Genomic DNA, 22,075 nt, shown 5'->3' with positions numbered 1-22,075 from the left:
TAGTCTTTATTTATTGGGATGTGGCCTTAATTTTCTCAGTTTTTCCTCTCATATACAACAGTTGCCCACAAGCATAACTATGGGAAACCAAAGTCTCCAGCAACCCTGCAGCTTACTGACATTTGCCAAACTCACAAATACCATCAGAGCAGAGCCAAGATGTGGACTCATGATATGCACATTAGCTGCTGAGGTCTGAAGCTGCAGACAGCAGGACAGGAAACTCTGGCTTGCATTAAGTGTGAATTTGAGCCCCGCACCGGCAAAAGCAATAGGGAGCATGTGGAGAATATGGATTTTGATTGTTTACTTTTTTCGGTGAGCCAATATTTTGGGGCAGATTACAGTTTAGCGATATTAAAAGAATTAAAACTAAATGAAAAGGAAATGAAAATATTTTACAAATCCAAAAAGGAAATTATAATGTCGCAGTTTTCTTTTTCTTTCTTTTTTTTGATCATCACAGGTTGTCATTGTGTATGATTTTTGTTCCTGACAGGAATGACCTCCTTTAGTGTTCTGTGTTGTAGCAGAGCCTCTGACTGAACACACTCTGTTGTTTCAACACTACATGGTGGGCAATCTTGTCCATTATGTTCATTAGAATGGAGACAGTGTTTGTCTTATTCATATTCCTTTCAAAATTCACCGTAATTTCCTTTGTTTTGCTTGTGATTTAGATCAGTTGATTGTTTCCACAAGATGCCCCAATGTAATCAACCATTACCCTGTACGCAGCCTCTTGTCTATCGCTGATACATCCAACAACAGCGATCATCTGAGTATTTCTGGAAATGAAAGGACTTTTCAGTATGACCACCTTCTCAGGCACAAAACCCTTCAGTGCAACAAACTGTGGTCTGTTTGTCAGGTAGTCAAAAATTTGTTGCAGAAGCATCCACCTTGATTTCCTGGAGCTTCTTACATAGCAGTGAGGGTTGAATTGTATTAAAAGCGCTGAAGGAATCAAAGAACATGATCTGCCTGCCTGCTTTGTTCAAATGATTGTGGGCTCGCTGAAGAAAGTAGAAGATGTCATCTTCATAACCAACCCCAGGTTGGTGAGCCCGTAACAGTTTTTATTTGGACTTTCATGATGTGGGACGTTAGGGGAACTCGTCTGTAGTCACTGAGGGCAGATGCATGAGTTTTTTTTTTAGGTACTAGAACAAGGCAGGATGTCTTAAAGAGCACTGGAATTTCTCTTGACTCGGGCTAATGCTGAAGAGGTGCTGTATCACACGCAGGTTTTCAGGACCCAGAAGGCCTCCGCATACATACATACATACAAAAAGGTGTAACACTGGAGTTGTCCTTGTTTCACAAAAGTATAACTTTCACTATTTATCCCTAATTTTGTTGTGTTTATTCAATGTTTTTATATTATTTTTGGTATTATGACTTGTTTTTAAATGTAATACTTTTGTGGGTAGAGTTGGATCAACCAGTTTTAGAGAATAAGTATTGACTCACCATATAAATCCAGTCAATTTAAATTGATTTTCACATTATTTATGAATGTAGCTTTTTTTAGGCAAAGCACTGTGCAATTAAACAACATACAGAAGTCGGTATCATGTATATTGTTGTACACACATCACAGTTGTTTGGCCTACTTAGCCTAAGAATGTAAATGGATTATAAAGAATGCATCTAAATTCCAAACTGAAAGAAAATTTCCAAATGATTGTCAATTAACCGATTCAGCAAAAAGCAATGATTTTATTGGTAATGTTTTATCAAATGTGAAAAATTCACATCAGTTACAGAGTGAATTTCTAAAACCTGCTGTGACTGCCGTGTGCTGCCCTGACACTGCAACCAGACGAGGATTTCCTGGGTAGAGTTAGCTGGATTTGGTGTGAGGGCAGAGGACAGACATAACCTGAGGAATGCAGTCATTTATGCTCATATTTTTGAAAGAATGCCCACAAGGAACACATTCTCATTAACATCATTCATGCATTTTTTTTTTCTGGAAGAAAAAAGTCCTACCTTTCCAATAACGGTGACACTAAAGTTAAAGGTTCAGTGCTTCTGTCTTTGGAAAGGAGGTTGAATGAAAAACAAAACAGTCACATGGCATCTCACATGCAGAGTGGAGCTTCGTCTTCCAACTATCAAACTGAGAGCATCTGCTGAGCCACTCTGTGACTATGAACATCTGTTTCTTTAAATTGAACTGTTGTCAAATGCAACTGGAGACTAATGAATCTCTGTCATCTTTGCTTTCTGTCATGTGTTCCTCATAGAAATGTTTCCTATCTATAAAATTTGGGATTTTGTTGGGAGTGGAAGCATTGTTGTATCTAAACACTGTAAGGTCAGAGTGAGGACAAACATTTGCCAGAGTATCTCATAACTGTTTACAGAGGATAATCAAATTCATCTGAGAGGAAAAAAAAATTAGAGTGTGAGCAAAGTGTGAGTCAATGGTTGCTATAAGATTCCCGGAGGCCCTGTGCACTTCTTCACAGTCAGTTAGACACCAAACACGTAATGAGGCCGGCCTGTGGTGAGCTGGCCAAGGCACGAGTCCACACACACGCACTGCACTTAACAGTTTATTTTGTATGAAAAACTCTGCTATTGTCTTTGTTTCCTGAGTAAGTTTATGCTGAAGCAGTAAAAGTAAACTAAGGTGGCCACAGTTTAAAACAAACCTGGCAGACAACCGATCATCCAGATCACTAAATGACTGATTCCTCTGTAAACATGAACATGTGCCAGAAGGTCAACTTGTGTTAAACCAAGTTTCAGCCAAGTGCTTGAGTGTCACTTACCACAGATGAGCTCGTTCAACAGACGATATACTGACTATCAACACATATTTATGTTGTCTAATCAAAAAGGAAACTCATTTTTTAACTGTGTTTGTATGATGGACTACCATCCCTGAGTTTATTCAACCTAATTCAGTTCAGTTTATATATATATAAATGATTATATAGTGCCAACACACAATATCTGAAGGCACTCTAAACAGAATAAACAATTTTGATTAAATTCAAATTTAGAAGGATCAAAACAGGATCAAACTACAATCCTGTTCAATCAAAGTGAATTGTTGTACCAATTCCTTAAAAATTGCTAAGGCAGCTGAAAAGGTGCATCATGGGAGGTCCCCCAGCAGTCAAGGCCTATAGCAGCATAATTACAGAATGTTTCAAGGTAACCAGAGCCAGGCCTGAGGCCAGGCCTACAAACTGTGTCAAAAAGGAAGTGCTCCGTTTGTAAAATATGGATTTATCAGATCACTAAGATAGCAATGGAGCTTGGTCATTAAGAGCTTTACATGTGAGGCGGGGAATATCAAATTCTACAGGTAGCCATTGAAGAGAAGCTTGAATTGGGGAAATTTTTTCTTTTCTTCTTTTTTCTTCTTCTTTTTCTTTTTTTTTCTTATTTCTTGACAAAACCTTTACTGCAGCATTTTGGATCAGCTTTTTGAGATACTTTTTGGTACTGCTCAATAGTAACAAGTTGCAGTAGTCCAATCTTGAAGAAACAAATGCATTTTTTTTTAACCATTACTCTGATGTTCCTAATGTTAGCAAAATGAAGACGTTGAAAGAAGGCAGTCCCAGAAACCTGATTTATATGTGAGTAAAGTTCAAATCGAGGTTAAAAATAACCCTGAAATAGTCCTGAAAGCAACGGTAATGCCAACCAAGTAACAAGATAGCGAGATAGTGTCACACAGCTCCAATGACCAGAACCCCAGTTACGCCTGAATTTAGGTGCAGAAAAGTAGGACTCATGTAGGCCTTTATGTCTTTAAGATCTGTTTGTAATGTGCCTCTTAACCCTTGACTGTTTTCTCAGACAGGCAGGAGCTCATCATGCCAGCGTCTGTCTTTGTCCCATACTCTGGGAAATTTGCAGGGCCACTTAGAGGAATCTTGGCACCTCTGCAGCCAACAGCTAAACAAATTAGGGTGCTATGGAACTGCATGAGATTTTAAATCAAAGGCATGGCTGCTAATACATTTATACAGCGCAAACACACAGGAAAGCATTTCAGTGAATCAGAAGAAATAGTTTTGTGGGACAGAATAGAGATTCTTCATGTATTCAATTACATAGTGGTTTGGGTCATAGAAGGCTTTGAACCTCATGATTTGGGGTCTCATTCTCCTCCTCCTTCACCATAACATTTCATTATAGCCTTGAGCATTACAATAGATCTTCGACATAATCAGCAGCCTGCCATTATGGGGGCAACCCAAGCTAATATGCACATGTAACACATGCGAAACACATTACAATTAGAATGTGACCCCCTGTCATTATTTCAATCTTTTCAAATTGCCTGTTTTAATCTTATAAATAACAAAGAGCTGTGCTGAGGATGTGAGATGGACCATCTAATCTGTCATATTTCCAGTCAGCTCGATAATTTCAAAAATGAATTTACAGCTGTTTTGGAGTGCTTTCAAGAGGTTTATTCAGCAAGAAGGAAAGAGGGGACTCTCAAATCTGTGCTAAAATCAAGTGAATAAATGCTCTTCACTAACTCTAACTGTCAATCATTTGTGTCTGATATTGTGCAGCCACTGGGACAAAGAGTAGAATGAAATCCAAAACAGCGTATAATCACAAATCCTGCTAAATCCTTTTACTTGCAAATCCTTTGATCCCCATATTCAGTTTTAAGTGATGATGTTGAGAAATGCTTTTGTTTTTGAAAAGTAGATGCTCATGTACATCCATGAATCCAAGTCAAAACTCTACTCTGGAAGGATGAGAAAACATATTCAAACAAGATTCACAAATGTCATATTTTCTGGGCCTGAGGTTGTTTCAGATGGGCTGAGGTGAAGTGAAACACTGTCCTTTGGTCTGATGCAACACACCTGAGAGTGTAATAAATGTTTTTGGTCCACAAAATGTAGCAGTTTCACAATGAAAGCTAAAAAAAAAATGGTGAAACCACTACACTTCCTGGCTTCCAAAAATCAATGCATGTCTATGTCTGCCTTTTAGAATGACAACATGTGTTTTGCAGTACTTTAACATTATCAACTGTTGCACATCCTCAAAAAATCTAGAATTACAACATTTTCAAGGCTTCAAAAACATTAGATGCAATGCTATTACATGTTTTTCAAACTGCCCCATTGTACAAAACAGTCAGCTGAAATGTTACCAAATCATAGAGGCCACATCATCGAAGATAATTTGAAATGCACCATTAATGCTCAATATATGCTGTCATCCAGAGACAACCCTCCTTACTCTTGCAAGACATACTGAACCAATGTCTGCACATTACATTAGAATAAATTTGTTGTAAAAGAGTGATGCTGGTACAGATTACATCAACATGAATATCCTTTCAATGTGTTACTTTTGTACATCTTTTAGTTAAACACAGACTACAGAACAAATCACACGGTTGTACATTACAGTGGGTTTATGAGTACTTTTTCAAATAAAAAGCATCTGTCTGTTGCAGCTGTATTAAGGTTTAAAAAAGTATGTTTAACTGGAGCAAAACAATAAAGTCATGGGTGTGAAAGTATGAATTAAAAAAAAATACAAAACATTATGTTATCATGTTATCATGCTGAGCTGAACTCTCAGTTCGAGCTGTAAGAAACCGCTTTCTCATAATCGATTATTACTTGACCAATGTGGATTAGTGTAGCTTTTAAACAGTCCCTATGGTGACTGATACAAACGAGTTGCGGCCTCCAAACACCTGAAGAGTAAGCCAAAGACATCATCCACACACAGCAGCGTTATCAGTCTTTTATGTGCCATCTGCTGCTTCCCTTTGAGACCACTCCACCTGTGGCTGAGTTTAACCATGTGGAATCAAATTAGGGGCCTGGGGAGCTGTGTTAAAACATGGCATACCGGAACTCCCATGTGAATCCAGCGCCTCTTCATTACTGTGTGCGATAAGACTTTGGGAGGGCCAGAGAACAACGGCCAACTTTCTCCTGAATTCTTATCAGAACCTCTGTTATCCAAGTAAGCGTTTGGTGGGAAAGCTGGAAAGTATCTGAAATTGTTGTGAGAACTGCCTTGGCAAAACCTGTCTTGTTTGAATGAAGCGTTGTGCCGAGGCATTAGGAGCGGAATAAAGGAAAATAACACTGATCATTTTTAAAGGATTTGTGCTGTAAATCCAGGGCAGTAATCGCAGAAAATTATGTTTTCCTCATGCTCTCCCAGCCATTGTGATGGGGTTTTTTTGGGTGAAAAACTGTTGATTCCTCGAAGCTTTAGTGAGAGCAGGCAGCCTCCTGCTCTGTGTAATTGGCTCTCCCTCTCAGTGAGGTCTCTCACTCCCTGACTAATGCATCCCACCTCTGTCTTATCCATCTATCTATTCATCCATCCACCCTCTGCAGCTCCCCCGACTAGCACGGTCTCTCTGCAAGCCACATAAGGCATGTTGATATGACAAGACTGCAAGAATAACCAAGAGTTGTTTTGTAGAGTTGTGGCTTCAGATTATGAACTGCTATAATGCTAAATCCTTTAAAGCTGACACTTGTTAACTTAAAGTCCAGACAATTCAGGGTGGTGTCAGTTTAACTGATATTAGCAATGCCAGAAAACTCCATCAAGACACTGGCACGGCAGTGGCTGATGACCTCACCCTGTTTGCGGCTGCAGCTGATAAATCACCTCCCAACATGTAGCCTCACATCTGGATGTTCACTCTCTCTGTTAAATTCCCTCTTGGACTGTCAATGATTTGCAAAATTAAAAAAAAGCCTGTTTGCTTATAAAAACTGCTTTTCTCGTAAAGTTATTGTTTCAAAAGATCTTCAAAGAAATTCACTTTACACACAGGAATGTTTTCACTTTGGAGGCTGCTGTGTTTTATCCCTGCAACCAAGAACCTGAATATTTTTCTCATATCTGCCAAGTTATACACCTAAAGTCTCCCTTTCTTTTTCAGATTTGACAAAAGGTCTTTCCTAAAACACATGGTAAAGGTTGAGTTGTGTAATGTGCTTGCTGAAATCCCAGTGGATATGTATATAAATGTGACACATTGTGATGCTTCATCTCTTTCTGCCTGCAGAGCAAGAAAGCATGAAAAATATGCCCGACAGCTGTGGGGAAAACATATGCTGCCGATGAGCTCGGGTTAAAAAACAACTGTCAGATGGAGGTGATCAGAGTGTATTTCTGCCAGGAAAGACACATTCCAGTTTTGATGAGCATGAGCTCTCATTAAGACACCTCAAACATGAAAAAGACCACAAAATGTCAATTGGTCATGTGTAATACAGCTGTCCACGCTGTGTGTCAGGGGGAAAATATGCATATATTTTGATGTGTTTAAGAGCTCTTCAGGAAGTGCATAAATTAAAAAACATATAGTAAGATGAGAGTATTGTTATAATCTTTTAAGTTCAGTTGTCCCTGATATCCATTACTCGGCTATCGAGCTGCAAAAATCAGCGACAGAAATCAAATCCTGACTGATTTCATGATTGAGGATCAGGGGTATCAAATGGGAAATGCTGCCATCTAGTGAGCATGTTGAGCTGATACGGTAATCGATCCTAATAACTTTCAATCAGAAAAAGCTGCAATTTCAAACACATTGGGCCTTCTTCTGGACAAAACATGGTTGAAATGTAGCGCCTTTGTGCTACGACTGAAAATGAGTCAGAAATAAGGCAGATTTTTGATAGATTTTGACACATGTTCATGCACCTTTTTTAGATTTGTGTGTTATATGAATAAACGGCTTTCTTGATTTAGACTGAAACAGGTCTAAAAAAAAAATGTGATGATTCATAATAGACAGTATGTATGCTTTAAGTCACCGATTTGCAGTCAAAAGGATTTATCAACACCTTAATCCTTCGGGTTTGATATGTTACAGTAGATAACACTATAGTGCATATTTTGTCCTAAAGCAATACATATGGACATAAAACATATTTGTAGTTTTAGTTGGATTCCTCAGTAGTGTCGTCGAAAGATCACAAAGGGTAGAAATGAGAAGCTTCATGACTCATATGAGCCTGAAAGACATCAAATCTCCAATGAGGACAGCAGTTCTGTTTGCAGCCACTTGGTGATGCTCTCTAAACATGCATGATGCTGCAGGAGATTCCACATAACAGAAAGGGATTGTACCCAAAACAGATAACATGTTACTGAACATGTTTTTTCATAGGGAACACTTGCAAGTCAACAGTCAATGGAAAAATATATGTTTTCTCATTCAATCTGTACCCAAATCACAGAGGAGGTGATAGAGATGAGTATTAATGAGAGATTGTGCATAAAGAACCTTAGAATCCCTGATACTTCTGTTTTCCATGTAGTTGGAGAGCTAAATCAAATTGCTGGGCTTAGTCACACTCTTCAGCCATTCCTGCGTGTACTTAAAAAGTGCTGCTGAGTATGCAAAGATCTTCACGAACCTTTCTGCTTTAAGCCCATGACAACTGCGACAACTTAGATTCTTGTGACCCGTGGAAATGCAGTTTTATACAATTTGTTGCAAGGATTTCCAAACATGTTTTTTGGTTCAGTTGGTAATTGTTGGCTTTAAATATTGTGCTTTAATGAAGCTCAGCTTGGTCCCATTACATGCTACTATAAAATCCTGAGCTGCCCTCTTTTCTTTCATATCCAAGTTTTTTCAACTTTGTGATGAGTGACCATAAACATTCCGAAGCTAATCATCATTGTTCGACAAATATATAATTTAAAGGCTGATCCAGATCCCTAAAGGAAATTACTAACTGGAGTCCTTTTTACTTCCTTGCTGTCTTAATCTAACTGTGGTGCAGATGAATGCTAACTCTGAGGGAAATAAATAAAAGTTTAAGGAAATCAAAAACATCCTCAAGGCTGGATGAAGACTCAAACTTAACTAAAGTGGAAGAAAATGTAAAACTAATTGACTCAAGTAGGCAAAGCAATCCAAACAGATCCATACATTCTATCCACTCCAAGATGAGTAATCTGCACAAAAGCCCATTAGGTAAAGCATGTATTTCTCAAAATAAGCGGGGAAATCGGTGCCTTTGAAGCAAACATCTATCTAACATTTTACATCTCGCTCAAATGAGCAATCAAGGGTATTGATGTACACAGACCCCCGTTCTCTACTCATTTCAATTGCTTTCACTGGCAAATCAGACGAGGTGAGAAATCTTTTCTAGACAGAGCAAAGCATCTTCTAAAGTTGTCTGAAGGCATCAAACGGGCAGGGCAGGCGGTTGGTCGTGACTCTGCATCAAGTTGTCAAACTAATGTACTGCTCAAAGTTAGACTTTGTATATTTTCATTTTATAAAGTAGGTCAAAGACCAGTATAGTCAGAAAAGTTAAGAGGGAAGGTTCTGATGCACGGTATATGCGTCTCCTTTTGTGATGTATTTTGATCAACTGCTACAGTGCCCGAGTTGTTTATTGAGGCTCACTGAGACTGAATAATTAGATAATCCTGTGATTTACACAAAAACAGGGGGCTCAAAGGCTCTGTTAGTTTTAATTGAATTTCATACAATGAACAAATAAGAAATACCAGGCACAATGTATGTATTACTGTTACAATCAGATACAAATAGCAACAATAAACTTCTATGATTTTCTGTAATTCTGAGACTTTTTAGAAATAGAAAATATAGTTGTGATATATTTCATCAAATTTCAAGGTATCAGGGGGAAGGATTTGCCTTCACTTCACACCCTGCAAACACTTGACGACCATGGACACCTTAATCAAGATGGTCTTCTCTGTCCCTATTTGGACCAAAAGAAGACCCTGAAAATTGGTTTTTGATTAGACTGTCAGACATGGTCTAAATTTAGCCTCAAAAGTGACATTCAAAATTCATATACATGCCAATTCGACATATTTTCTAAGCTGTGGTTAAGAGGTCCAAGCATTAGAATCTGTCCACTCTTGTGAATTGATTGGTGGAGGCAGAATGTAAAACCCATTTAAAATTCTGTCTGATTTAAAGCAGGTTTGTGTGCAGATGAGTCTGAAAACACTGGGCCGGTGTTACACAGCAGACTTAAGTCATTCTGATGAGACATTACGAGTTGAGTACCATCACAGTCTCATCAAAGTAAGTTGAACGTCTATGTGTATGCTATTGATTTATGTCCTGGGTCATGGCAAGAAAATAACTGCTTATATGAAGGAATAAAAGTCTGTTTATATTTATCGTGGTGTTGGTGGACAACTGGAGGAGGTGGGGCAAAAACAAGGACAAAAAATGTAGATTATATTTCAGGCAGATTTCAGGAATGAAAAACAAGTTTGACATCTTATGTATGGTGTTGCACTAATCTCCAAAGCATTAGACTTAAGTTCTGACATTGGATGGAGTAGCTGGCAAAAGAAACTTTACTCACAAACTTTCATGTTTAAGTTTCGAATCACCTCAGTCTGTTGAGGAAAGCTTTGCAAAAAGTCACTGGGGACCATACTGTTATTTTTTAGATAGCACCTGCAAACTTCACAACATAACTAGAAGCAGAAATGTACAGTACATGGAGTGTGCATAGTTAGTATGTAAAGTATGCATGAAACTGATAAAAGGCTACGGCCGTGTTGATAAAAAAAAAAAAAAAATCAAAATTCTGACCATGAACAAGAAAAAGAAAAAGACGTGTGGTTCTCCCTCAGGAGGCTCTGAGGTCTCTTTGAACAGCTTGGAACAGTTGCACCAGGGTGTCTGTCCACACCTTTCTCTGGTGCTTGTTAGTAACATTGGCCAGTGTTTGAGAGGTGTAAACTAAAGTCAGCACTGTTCTCTCAAAGTCCTGCCAGTTCAGAGGCCGCTGGTGCTGGGCGAGATCGGCTATTAGTCGGCGAATGTCGGAGAGTTTCTTGGGCAGGATGTCCTCACAGATGACTTCCAGCTTCTCAACGCTTCTCAGGGAAGCCAGCTCCTCATCTGGGATCAGCAGGGTGTGCTGCTCGCCTTGAATCTTCATTCCAGCCAGCAGAATCTAAAAAATAAGGGCCCATTGACAAAATACTGAGGAACTGCTTCCAACGGACTGGTTTCCAATTGATATTAGACCCTATCAAAACTAAACCAACCTACCAAAGGAAAAATATTTAAATAAATGTGAAATGAGCTAAAGACATAAGATATTAATAAACATTCCTTTCACAAAAGTCAGGAAGCCTTTGGAAAAACACATATTTCACATTTCTGCTAATGATTAGCAGGGCAGCAGCAGCAGCAGTACACAGTGTTCACAAATGTGTGATCTGGAGAGGTCACTCATTCTCAACATGCTGGTTTCTGGCAAGAAAGCAGTGTTTAGTGATTTAATTCCAGACCTCTAAAGAACTAAACTGACCTCAAAAAGCAGATTGGCGTCCTCCTTTGAGTGCTGGAATGTGGGATTGATGAGTGAATATGTCCCGCGCTTTATCCTATACGCAGATGGATACAGAGCTGCAACACATGAGAACAGGAAATTGGATTAGATGAGCTCCTTTGTATTTAAGAAATTGGGCACCGCAATATCCAGTGTGGCACATGTGGGTGGGCCAGAGGTTGAGTAAACATGGATTCATTATAGCTCAATTATTATTCAGGTGGGAGAGAATGTGGCTCCAGCTGTGAAAAGGGTAATTGGTCTTCGACCAGATTACCCTTTTTGAGTGCCAGCAGTGCATCCAGAGGTGAGATTTGTTTGTTTGCTCACACGAGGGGCACGTGTATTTGTAGAGGATCAGGTACCCAGTACACCAATGTGCTAGCCTGGCTACCAATGTGCCACAATGTGGCTGAAATTATGTAGCTGCTGTTGCTTCATGTGAAATCCATATGTAACAGGGTACATTCTTCCTTATTTCTGCCCACTGTTGTTGCGCCAGATTTGATTCACCTGCTATTTAATTGTTGGAAGTTCTACCCAATTTAGTAGGCACAAAGAAAGGAAAACCTAACATGTTACATATACGAAAGAGTTCCACATGACAACACACACATAACACATTTTATCCAAGGCAGTAGCAGCCTTACCCAGCAGGACAATGCAACCCTGCACACTGCAAAAACAGTTCAGGCATGAGCTGACAGAGACAAAAAAGAGAACCTTCTGGGCCATGCCTCGATGCAAAATAAATTGATCTTGTATCTTTTCCTTCAATTTAACACATTATGCCTACTATTGCTGCCCAGGTTCTTAAAATGTGTCCATATAATCAGCCCCTCTGTTGTCTGAGACCGTCTGAGCAATGCTGTTCACACTGCTTCAGCAGGAGCTGAGAAGTAAATTTGATTTGCACTGAAAGGGGATTCACAGCATAATGACATACGGTTAAACTTCCTCTTCAGTTCTGCAGACTATTTACTCTCATTTCCAGAGTTTCACATATTTTTGTAGCTGTCCAGCGTTTGGCAGCTAACCCTGAGAAAGTACACATGAAACACCCAGATCACACACACAGATCTTAATGAGGCATATCGTGAAAATATAAACATTGTGCTTCATCCGAATTTGGGTTCAGCACTCCTTCTACCATTCAGCAGCATTGCTGCCTCGCCAGTTCTGCAGTAATGATCAGCCCTGCTGCCTGCAGCCTCACGGGCCAGACATATTTAGCTTTATTGCTGTTATGAGGCCAGCCAAAGCCACATGCACTGGCTGATCTCCACGTGTACCTGCTTCCAGCTTGGCTGACAGCCAGTCTCAGCTCTGGCATTGCTTTCACAACACAGTCAACACTCAGAATGTAAAGAAGTCTTCAGCCCCGTGTAACATCGTTGGAGTGATAATTTACACAAATTTTGGGACATCAGTGTGATCCTCAGCTGATTATCTCAAAGCTTTTACCTGCTCAATATGTATGAACAAAGCACTGTCATAAGCAGGGTTTTAAAAACTGATGCAAAGAGTCCATTTGCAGTGAAACTCCACTGCATGGAATTTCCGATGCATCCCCTGCTCTTAATTTGTGAATCAGCAGGTTCCAGAACACAGCGAGCTCTGTTTTTTTCCATTTTGACAAGAGCGACCACTCGCTGGAAAGCTCTCAGCGCATATACAGTAATGTGACAACTTGTTTCAGCCCCTCTCTGTGCATGTGTCTGCTTTGTATCTTTTTCCAGACGCTGCCAAGTGGGTCACAGGGGAAATTTTATTCTATAAAGAGATGGATAAAGCTTCAACACGTTCAACACATTGTGAAAGAGCCTTAAAATTCAACACCACTGACGACCACTCGGTGCTGGCTTCAAAGTCTCAAATAGACATTAAAAAACATTATTCTTGAAATAGTAAGTCAATACATTTTCCCCACAAGTCATTATTATGTCACTGCTCAGGTCCTTCTGAAAATGACTGGATAACAAAGAGAAACATATTTTGCACCCACTTGTCCAAATATGGTGACTTCTGACCTTAAAATGACGAAGATAGTGGCAGCCAATGCTGAAGTCGAGGCTTCAAATGGCAGCTCTAACCAACAGATGGTATAATTCACTGTTTCGTGCTGTGTCCGAATGGCACACACACACTCACCAGTTGCTAACAGCTTCTCAGGGAGTTGTCTGTAGGGCACTATAGTGAACTCATTTCTAAATAATGCTTTTGGACACAACTCGAGTAATTTTTTTTCCTGCCCCATAAATTACGAGATACAAGGAAATTACTGCGATTGGTTTTCCTGATGTTTCACTCATTGCAAGCTATGTGATTGAGTCACATCTCTGCTTGTGTTGCAAGTCGAGATGAGCAACACTGAACAGAAGAGACACTGCGCAGAGCTGAGTTTGTGGTCATGAGCACACAAAAAGCAGAAGAAAAGTAGCTGAAACAATCAAATAATGCTGAATTCAAATGGAACTACAGAGATTATAATATCCATCCACTTTATCATGTTAGCAAACAGCTAATTGTGTGTTGCTGAAGGCTTATTTTGGATTCTTACATTCTTCCCAGCTCTTACATGTTAGCCTCACCCTGCAACTTGGTTGACAGATATGGTTTCTTACCTAGCAAGGGTGTTGGCAACCTCTTTCATTCATGTGGCATGAAAAAAAGAAAATCTGCCACTGGTGATAGTCTTTAAACCCTCCATCATCTGAGCAATATTGTGGCAAATTAGACATCTTTAAAAACCGACTGCTGCAAAAAACCCAAGCAGGGAGTACATGACTTACAGGAGAAAAAACTCCTCATTCATACATCATACTTATCAGCAGCAGAGAAGGAATGCCCTCGCCGACATATTCTATACTTAATAAACACTGCAGCTTCAATGGGGCATTGCTGATGTAAACACAACGCCTAGAGAAAAAGAGTGCTCATTAGAACAAAGGTTATATTTTTGAAAGGATGGAGGAGCTGCAGGGAAACAACAGCCTGTCCAATACTGCAATACATTTCAAATTAATAACCTGCAATTTACATGAAAAGGCACTTTCTAGTCTCTGTCAGTGTTTCCTTTAGCACAATAGTCCGTTTCTAGCAGCAGCAGCAGTTTCGAATTAAAAAGTTATTGCTGGTTAATACTCGTATGGCTGAAGTTCTGCTGTTAAATAGACCACAAGACTTTTACATTATTTAAGCTTGAAAATAAAGACATTGAATTATTTTATGCCTGAATGTTAACAGTAGCTCAGTAAGACGGGACTTACAGTAGAACTGGATGGTCAGGCTTCAGTTGCAACAAGGTGGAACAAGAATAATAACTTGCAGGGAAGATCAAAGGCATAACTAGATATTCTTTTCGTTTTTTTATGTAATCTCATAACAAATTGTACTAATCACAAAACAATGTTGCCAGCGATCATAGATTAAAGCAAAGGGGATGGGATGGGATGCAAAGCATGTGTGCTCCACCTCCCTTTAAAGCCTTACCAGTTATGCCTTTTAAGAATATTAGAACAATGATGCCCATACATAATTCAAAGTTGGAGCAATCCCTGTCTCTTGACCTGTCTTTGAGCCACCAGACCTATAATATAAAGAGGAAAGAGGAAAATGGAGAGTACTGCAGCCACAGACTAATGGGTCGCCCACACAGACTCAGATACACTCTAATCACCTTATAAAGTAACAGATTGTCTCTGTCTCACATAGTGGTTTAAGCCACAGAGCAGTCTCTCAAATAGCAAATGGGTTGGGTTAGGATCTTTATTACTGAATTGCTTCATTTAGCAACTCTTGTAGCTATTCACAAGAGCTGCAGCAGAGCTAAATCTTCTCACCAAATAGAACAAGAGGACCAAACACACATGGGGGCTCCTGCACGAGAGTATCACAAACATTTTCTGCAATATAGCTACACACAAAACATGAACATGTGACCACAGTTGGGAATTGAGAATTGGTTAAAAAAAAAGCCTCTGAATCCTACGTCTATGAGCTTATCAGTTCCTTTGTGAAAGGCAGCAGGTTCTAGCAATGCAGACTGATTGCAAATCAACATATCTATCTCCATGTGTTGCTGTAAAACAAAGCATGGGTAAATATCATGGAGCAAGATGATTATACTTACTTAGACTTAGATCCTCCCGCGCTCGAGAGCGCATTGGGAGGCAAGAGATGATTATAACCTTACTTTTAATGTCTTCAAAATGATTTAAAAAGTAAGGGCAGAATACCAGCAACATGCAGTGACATCTTTCAACGCAACATAGTATTTACAGGATGCCACTTATTTGACCATATCCTGCAATATGATCACGCTACTTAGCACATTTTTCTTTGACTAAGAAAGTCAGAATGAAAACAAATGCTGTACAAATATCACTTTGCACTTTCTGCAAAGTCAGGTGTCACAAAAATAGTTATGAAAGAAGAAGCATGTGTTCCCAGTAGCTTTCAGATGGTTTTTAAAAAAGGTGCATTGCAATTTAACATACAGTGATAGAGCAACATACAGACTCATACGTTGCAGTCACATTTCTGTTAACCAAACAAAATGTAGTGTTGCCTCCACAGCAAATATTGTCAAACACATGCAGTGTCCCTGTACTACAAGTTAGTGAAGCCCCAACTTTCAGTAGAGTAAACACTGAATGATAACCACAAATGAAAAAAACCCTCTCACAATGATTGTAATAAAATGACTACCTTCAGCTAGGAACATCCACAAGTGACCCAAAAACACTCGCCAAAAGCCATAATAACACCAGGGTTGTGTACTAAAAAGCAGGTTCAACACATCAAAGTAATCTTTTGATGGCTGGGTTAAAAACCTGTAAAAATGCAGATGATGCCGAGTGCTGTCACAATGCCAGTTATAAACCCAGATCCCTCATTTAGTTACCCATCACTGAAGGAAAAAGGGTGTAGACGATTTCGAACTCTTAAGACAGATAATACAGAGAGGTCTATATCTATATCTATATAATCTATATCTATTCAAAGATTTGTCTTTTTTTCCCCCTCATCGTGCAAGAGAACTGATTTCTTGCGAGGCGGTGCTTTATTAAGTGCTAATCTCTTATCCTGAACATTAATAATCCCAGAGCAGTTTGGGATTCAAGCATAAATTGCATTGAAAACCGAGGAATTAAGTCATTTATTGTGCTGCGTAGCACAGACCTTATGTACTTAAAATTCAAACACATTACAGGTTACAGAAACACTGCTCTCAGGCCTCCATGTATGTCACAACCCAACTTGCAATCTGTATAATGAAAGCAAGACTTGCACCAGAAGTTTTGAACAAATAAGGGAAAAAACTGGTGCACAGGTGGTTGTGGAGGTCAGGTGATGACAAGAGGTAGAAAAAGCTAAATCAACGGGGAAAGAATAAGAATTTCTGGGATGACAAGATGGTAGGTGGTTGTGTCTGAAATCATTTTGCTGTTCATGCAATCACAACTCCCCGTACAAAAGACATTCATTACTTTCCTCTAGAAGGAGTAGCAAATTGAATTTTCACATATCTAATGAATTACTGTCATTTTGCATCAGCACTGACAAGTCGAGGTGCACGGCTGCAATTTTCACATCAGTAACATGCATTGCATTACATTGTTGGATTGCTATAATTATAATTTTGCACAGCAGCATGCACAGCATACATTTCACATTTAGAATTTGGACAGTTCGTTAAAACAGTTTAGAATAAATGTAGTTCATTACACTGTATTGTAAACAACTATATATTTATGATATAGTGGCTGGCAGACAAATTACAAGTGGTTAATGGTGTAGAGAGAGAAGCAGCTGCCGCATTGACAAGACATGAAGTCAAGAGACCGACAACAGCGAAAATTAAACAAACAGATTTTAAAACTGCTTCAGTGCAGATGGGCATGTTTTTCTTTCGAGCAGCAATCAACAGGACTAAAGAGTTAGAAAGACACAGGCAGTTCTTTGAATGGCCATGCAGGTCTGGTTCCGGAAGCTGGTCAATCCCAGAAGTCTTCCATGATGAAAAGCACCTCTGGTGATGAGCGTTTAAGTCCCAATTTAAGCCTTACTCAATGATTGGGGTTTTATGAAAATGCTAATGTAGCCACATCTCTGCCTGCCAGCTCTGCAAAGTCTTTTTCAACTGTGCAAAACTAACTTTGCTATGCTCATAATGTAAAGACCAAACTTGAATAATGATGATAATGATAATAATGATAAGCGATTCTAACTTTCAGTCACCGAGACTCATGACCTTTTCATGGTGGCACCTGCTTGAACTCGTTTAGTTTTCAGTGGATTCTTGCAGAGCTGCCCAGATCTGTTAGACCAGAGCAAAGAGAAGCAGTGAGTCAGTGAGAGTGGGGCCTCTCAAGCAAGTACGACTGACACCTTCTCAACCATTTATCTAGGAGTCATTGCATGTATTAGCAGACATGTTGGTCAACTGGTAAATTTATTTTTCTAATGCATTGCTAACAAGAGAGGGACAGAGAGATGACACTGGCTAAAAACATCAATATCTCGTGGGAAAAATCTGAAACGGACCTCACTCGAGATGAAGGCAGGCGTGTGTTTCACTGTATCTGACATTGAAAACTTCTGATTCTTGTCCCTCTGCTGTCAGAGTCGATCCACCATTGTGATAGTCGTTTGCACTCTTCAGATCAGGCCACTTGGAAATTTTTAATCCCAGATACTGCTGAACATGCTCGTCCTCATACAAACTGGCTTGGTTCCTCCGAAATTCTTTATGTAACATATGGGCTCTCAGACCTGGCCTTTCTGAGACTGTAGGTGGTGCACTGAAGCTTCATTAATTACCTATAGTTTGGTTTAGCTCATAACGGTCATGTTAACAAAGTTAGAAACTAGATTTTTAACAGAGGGGGACTTGAGGTAATTCATATTTGATCTCAAACCAGTGCACTGTAAGGGGATTCATATTTTCCGTACAATTAGTCTTGCTCATTTGCTCGATTGAGTATTTGATAAAGATCTTCTTTATCACAACATCTCATTTTGCCCTGCTGCTCATTTTAAGCCCTCCATTCATCAGACTTGCCCTCCCTCCTCCAGTGCTCCAAACAATCAATGTTTAGATGGGCAGGCTTCCCCTGGTGTCATTATGTGGAGGCAGGGAACTTGTAATCTCCAGCTAACTGCTTGCAAGGAGATGAGGGAACAACAAAGGTTCATTAATTAACTGTGCTGAACGGTGCTCAATGCTGGAGGGATATTTTGGCGAGACGAATGGAAAAACACACAAAAACATTAAACAAAATGGATGCCTGGATCCCTCTAGCATACAGTGGAGAGGGGTGAAAAGGCCACGCATGAGAATGAAATACTCACACAGCAATAGCTCGTCATCTGCACTCTCAAACGAGTGTTAAAAATACATAAAAGCACAAGTCTCATGAGTCAGATCCCAGATCCTAGCATTTACTATGCAAACACAGACTTCACCATCAATATTCCCTTTGTGAGCCCAGTATGGAAGAGACTGAGCTGCAGTAGAGTCACATGGTATCACATGTCGAACTGATAGAATTTCATACTGTTAATACTGGAATAATGTGGACGCAGGTCATAACTGAGGATGGTGGAGAATACACGTCTGCACCAACCCTCACAATGGGCCTCATGCAAGAACATTTTCGTATTTTCATTCTAAATTTCTCTTACTTTTTTCGTAAGAAGGTCTCGTACGAACACGCCACGTCAGATTCAACAAGCGCTCTTAACTTCGGAAAAAGTGTGTAAACGACCTGCGTAAATGATGAATCCCACTCGTGCATATCTAAGTTCACGTGCACGAGGATAGTAGATTTGCATACTCCACGCCCTAAATGATACCATATAAGGCTGTGCTTCCTCGCTCCTGTGCCAAGAAGTGTTGAGTGTTGAGTCATGAGAATGGCATCAAGGCGCAAAAAGAACAACTTTACGGGCTCTGATTGAAGTTCTGCTTTCAGAGATCCAAAAAGGAAAATCTGTCATTTTTAGCAGTGTCAGCAGTGGAATTACGGGACCTGCTAAAGCGAAGAAATGGGAAGCAATTACGAGTGCTGTTAATACCATGTCACCGAAATAAAAAAATAAATGGTTTGATATGAAAATGGCTTAAAAAAAACGTCTCGCCATGGGCAGGCGATCGATGACTGCAACTAAAGGCGTGCAATCAGTTGTTGCCTCATCATGATGGCACTTTGATGGGGTGGTCCATGAGGGGGGTCTTCTGGCACCACACCTTCTGGTCTGCCTGGGCTGGTTCAGGTGGAGACCCTCGTTCATGGCAGTATTGCGCCATGAACGAGGTATCGAGACACACCCACCTGGCCTTCAGCTCAGTGCGCTCCACGACAGCACGGGTGTTTTGATGCGTATATGTGTCTTGTGCTCCAATTATGATTGGCAGTCCAGCCACGGGATGAAAGTTTCTCTTAATTTGCACTTGTTGGACAGCGGTGTATGGGAATTTGATGTACCGTGGGTGATAAACTGATGAGAGCTTTGATGACCAAAGGGAGCGCACGACTCACAGAGGACTGGGACACCCCGATCTGTTTCCAATCTCGCTCTGAAAGGTTCCAGTGGCCAAAAATCCAAGGATGGTGAGGACCTGGGCGTGTGGTGGAATTGGGTTTGATCGGCTTGTTTTTTTCTGGAGTCGTGGCTCTAGCAAGCTGCATATTTGTAGCAGCACAGTCTTTGGGAATCTTAATCGCGATGTCAGCCATTAGTCTGTCTCCACACGGTCTTTTCCAAGAGCCTGACGCACTAAGGCATCCAAAAGTAGCAAGACAGCAGCTGGTTACGCTTCCCTTTGACCTCGTTATACAGATTCAAATTAACCTTCAATTAGTGCACAATTTAAGTCAAACAGATATGTCAGCATAATTATGGGGTATCATATTTATTTATGTTTTCTTTAAAGTAATACAATCCATTGGTCAAGCAAACTTGATTGGAATAACAGCGGACTATTTTACGAAACTCCTACGACAGCTCTGGATCACTCGTAAATTCTGTTCGTACCTGAAAGAAAAGGTAAAATACGAAAAGATTGGTGAATGCGCAAATTCTCTTAAATCACTCGTACGGACGATTTAAGAACAAATCTGTGCGTACGAACAGTTCTTGCATGAGGCCCATTATCTAAGAGATCCGGTCTTTGTCTTATACTTATTCTGCCGATGGTGCATCTAAATAAAAAGAGTTTTTCATTCAAATCAAGTTTCAATTACGTATAACAGTGTTTGATTGCCTAAGTGCTTGTAAACTTAATTACCCTTATTACTGAAAACAAAAAAGTTGGCTACCGAAAAAACAAAGTTGTACTCATCAATTTTTGCTTTCAAAGGGTATAGTTTAACCCACAAAGTGAGCTTAGACCAATACAAATTGTGCCTAAACCGAACCAAAAAGTACTGAAACTGAAAAATGGAAAGTATTCCTTGTTAGTACTACATCACCAAGATGCAAGTGTAGACTGCTACATTGCTACCGCTCCATTGAAAAAAAAAAAGAAAATTTCTTGTTTCTAGAGAAAACCATTTTTAAAATCTGTGAACACTGATCCTGCCCACACTGAAGGGCTACGATCTGTGGTCTACAATCAAAGCAGAGAAAAGCTCCACAGGATTTGTTGTCTCAGCAAAGAGACAAAAAAAAAAGACTTGGTAGAACAAAACATAATGCTTGTAAAATGAGCAAAAAAGACATCAAAGGTTTAATGGCTGAAATGATTAAAACAACTGCCTCTCATTTCTTTTTCAAAAGATATCACGCTTTGTGAGTGTCAGGAAAGGAATTTCCTAAGTGAGCGGATCCAGCAATAACAGGCCAGTCCCTTTTCACTGGAACTGAATCTGTTGACATCCTGCGTTTTTCATGTTCTTGAAAACTCCGAAGGATAAACACATTCTTTCACTGCAGCACAGACGCGTCTCAACCATCATTAACCAGTTTGTGTCCATTTTCGTGGAAGCTTGTGTTTTCTCAAAATGAATTCATTCCACTTCTTCACAAAGAAAAAATGTAACAAAGCAAATATTATTTTCTTAAACTAGTAATAGAATTCCCGTGTGCCTTGTGACAGATTAGGCCTGTATTCTCTGATATCTAATCATTAGACATTCATTTCAGCAGCAGGTGTGCCCTCCTACCTCTCCTGTGGTGCTGAGTGGCTGCCTGGAGGATGGACAGGTAAACAACAGTGAGTAAAGCCCACCACCGCGTCATGCTGATCCTCAAACACAGATCTTTTCAACAAATCCACAAACACCTCTTCTTGTTTAGCTTTCTCAAGCAATTCAATCAGCGTCATTAACGATCATCACAAAGAACTGCAACACCACATGCAATAGTTTAATGTGCAGGATCATTCCTTCATTCACTGCTTGTGCTTTCATGTTGCCTCCTCCCTCCATTCTCGTTCACACTCCCTCTTCTTCTTTTTTTTGGTTTTGCATGTGTGTGTGTGTGCGTGTGTGTTCTCTTCTCAGGCCAGACAGTCTGGGCTCCCATCTGGAAATCATCAGGATTTGGAGGAACGCCTGCCCTCTTGGCCCAGCTGGAATCTACTCGGTGACTGCTTGACTGGTGGACTGGTTCAGTGACTGGGAGACTGTTCAACTGATGTGATACAGGTGAATAACCAAACTGCTAAAAGCTGACTGACTGAGCATAATGGCATCCCGTGAGCCAGAATCAATCCAATGGCGACGGCCTCC

At 40.0% G+C, this 22,075-nt stretch overlaps 1 protein-coding gene across 1 annotated transcript; it reads right to left on the bottom strand.

Moving 5' to 3' along the window:
* Positions 1 to 9,441: 9,441 nt before the first annotated feature.
* Positions 9,442 to 21,700, bottom strand: fam180a (family with sequence similarity 180 member A). The gene is made up of 3 exons (XM_075472492.1): positions 21,509 to 21,700; positions 11,316 to 11,413; positions 9,442 to 10,955 (listed from the first exon to the last, which is right to left on the bottom strand). Exons 1-3 carry the CDS (start codon positions 21,582 to 21,584, stop codon positions 10,626 to 10,628), a joined length of 504 nt encoding a protein of 167 aa, XP_075328607.1. The 5' UTR covers positions 21,585 to 21,700; the 3' UTR covers positions 9,442 to 10,625.
* Positions 21,701 to 22,075: the final 375 nt, after the last annotated feature.

The sequence above is a fragment of the Odontesthes bonariensis genome, chromosome 8 (assembly GCF_027942865.1).
Source record: "Odontesthes bonariensis isolate fOdoBon6 chromosome 8, fOdoBon6.hap1, whole genome shotgun sequence".
Lineage (NCBI taxonomy): Eukaryota > Metazoa > Chordata > Actinopteri > Atheriniformes > Atherinopsidae > Odontesthes > Odontesthes bonariensis.
The sequence above is the reverse complement of the archived record's forward strand: the minus strand, read 5'-3'. Positions and strand labels throughout refer to the sequence as shown.